A 2,275-nucleotide genomic window follows, 5' to 3' on the forward strand; every position below is an offset into this window, starting at 1 on the left:
TTTTCATTTCTTTTTCAAATTCTTAAGCTTTAAGTACAAAACAGCAACTTTGTATGTATACAGGATTCGTTGACCTATTCACGAGTAAAAACTACTCTCAGATAACGTACAGCATATATAAATGGTGAATCTCGTTCACTTTTGGATACAGGCACGACAATCTGTTGATACGGGCTCTTAGCTATGTAGCGATATGCAGCACGTTGTTACCATCCAAATCTATACTGCTGACGTCTGCATTATGATGCACCATCAGCTCGACAAGCGGCCAATGTTTTTGCAAAGTCGCTAAGCACAATGGTGTTTGTCCTCGATTGTTTCGCAGATCGACCTTGGCGCGGCCTCCATTCTGCGAGAGGAGAATAGCCGCGACTTGCCTGTGGCCGCGCAAAGTCGCTAGATGCAACGCAGTGGTTCCGTTCTCCATTTTCATATCCACCAATGAATGACGTGCGCATGTAATCAGCCTCTCCATTATACTGCAAATTCACAAATTTGTTAAATTAGATTGATTGTGTGAATTTTAAGTGGTCAAGTTACTGCACGACAATATTGAGTCGTTATGCGACTTCGTCGAGTTTGCTTTATACACGTACTGAGCGTTGCCCTTGAACGCGGCGTGATGCAGAATGTTGAAGTCCTGTTTGTTTCTCAGCGTAAAGTCGACCCTTTCGCAGGCACATAATAATGCGTCGATTACGTCCAGCGCGTTTTTCCTAATCGCTTCGTGTAACGCTATGTCGCCATAAAAGTCCTGGACATTGACGTCACAATGATAACGCATTGCACGTTCTTCTCGTAAACTGATATATGCAGAGCACTACGTCTTTCGTTGTTGATGGCGTTGACGGCCGCACCGCGCGACAACAGTAGATCTAATATCTCCGGCTGGTTGCTAGTTGTTAGTCAAACGAGAAGATGTTGAATTATGGCTCTTTGAACGGGAATTACGGGAGGATATAAAGGATCTGTTCGCTACTTGAAGAATCACAGAACACAAAATGCGCTTTATTCAAGATAGTCACATTACAGAAATAATACCAAATTAATGAAACAAAAAAGGGATTTCAGATATTTAATCATACATCATAAAAAATGTAGATAAATATAAACTGATGTTAGTTTGACGTTACGGCAGATCCAGCAACAACTTCTTATATATACTTACGCATATGCTGCGCAATGCAAGGGTGTGTTCCTGTACTTGTCGACTACACACAAAGAAGCACCATTAGCCAGAAGGAGAGTGCAGAGCTTGCGCTGTCTATGCTTCGCAGCCACATGCAAAGTACTACGTTTGATGTTGTTGACGGCATCGATAGCTGCGCCTCGCGATAACAATAGTTCCGTTATCTCCGGCTGATTACTATTTAATCAAATGATAGGACATATGTGTCAAGTTGATGTTACGATAGATCCAGCAACGACTTCCAACTTACCTTAGTGCCACGCAATGCAAGGGCGTGCATCCGTATTTGTCAACTACATACAAAGGAGCACCAGCGTCCGAAAGAAAGGTGCACAGCTTGCGTTGACCGAATCTCGCAGCTACATGCAAAGCATTACGACTGATGTTAATGGCATCAATAGCTGCGCCTCGCGATAACAGCAGATCCGTTATCTCCGGCTGATCGCAGCTTAATCAAGAGAGTATCGATAACGAATTATGGCAGATACAGCAACAACTTGATCCAATTACTTCCAAATATGCCGCGTAATGCAAGGGTGTGTCTCCATCATCGTCGACTACATGCAAAGAAGCACCAGCGTCCAAAAGGAGGGTGCAAACGTCTCGAAGACCTTTTCCTGCGGCCACATGCAGAGCACTGTATTCGATATTGCTGACGGCATCGATGGCTGCGCCTTGCGATAACAGTAAATCCGTTATCTTCAGTTGATTGCTGTTTAATCAAACAAGAGGATATCTATGTTAGTTTGACGTTACGGAAGATCCAGCAACGACTTCCAACTTACCCGGACGCCGTGTAATGCAAGGGCGTGTTTCCATTCTTGTCAACCACATGCAAAGAAGCACCAGCACTCAAAAGGAAGATGCAGATCCCATAATGACCTTTCTGCACAGCCATATGCAGAGCACTACATCCGTCGTTGTTGATGGCATTGATAGACGCGTCTCGCGATAACAGTAGATCCGTTATTTCCGGCTGATTGCTGTTTAGTCAAACAAAAGAGTACCGGTATTATTTTGACGTTATGGCAGATAACTCGATCGATTATCTCCGGCTGATTGCTGTTTAGTCAAATGAGAGTACCG

The 2,275-nt window shown here is 43.9% G+C and overlaps 1 protein-coding gene across 1 annotated transcript; it reads right to left on the reverse strand.

Moving 5' to 3' along the window:
* Positions 1–181: 181 nt before the first annotated feature.
* Positions 182–2,008, reverse strand: LOC105455827 (E3 ubiquitin-protein ligase MIB2-like). The gene is made up of 6 exons (XM_011699454.1): positions 1,975–2,008; positions 1,700–1,863; positions 1,440–1,627; positions 1,169–1,366; positions 597–803; positions 182–479 (listed from the first exon to the last, which is right to left on the reverse strand). Exons 1-6 carry the CDS (start codon positions 2,006–2,008, stop codon positions 182–184), a joined length of 1,089 nt encoding a protein of 362 aa, XP_011697756.1.
* Between the last annotated feature and the right edge of the window lie 267 nt (positions 2,009–2,275).

This window comes from Wasmannia auropunctata, unplaced genomic scaffold, assembly GCF_000956235.1.
Source record: "Wasmannia auropunctata unplaced genomic scaffold, wasmannia.A_1.0 LD335838.1, whole genome shotgun sequence".
In the NCBI taxonomy this organism is placed as follows: Eukaryota; Metazoa; Arthropoda; class Insecta; order Hymenoptera; family Formicidae; genus Wasmannia; species Wasmannia auropunctata.

Bases quoted from the DNA above. Each gene is read 5' to 3' on its own strand.
- LOC105455827 (XM_011699454.1), bottom strand. From the start codon at position 2,008: ATGGAAACACGCCCTTGCATTACACGGCGTCCGG. The intron at 1,864-1,974 runs GTAAGTTGGAAG...TGTTATCGCAAG, and splicing joins TTGCATTACACGGCGTCCGG to GCGCAGCCATCGATGCCGTC. The intron at 1,628-1,699 runs GTAATTGGATCA...AGCTGCGATCAG, and splicing joins ATTACGCGGCATATTTGGAA to CCGGAGATAACGGATCTGCT.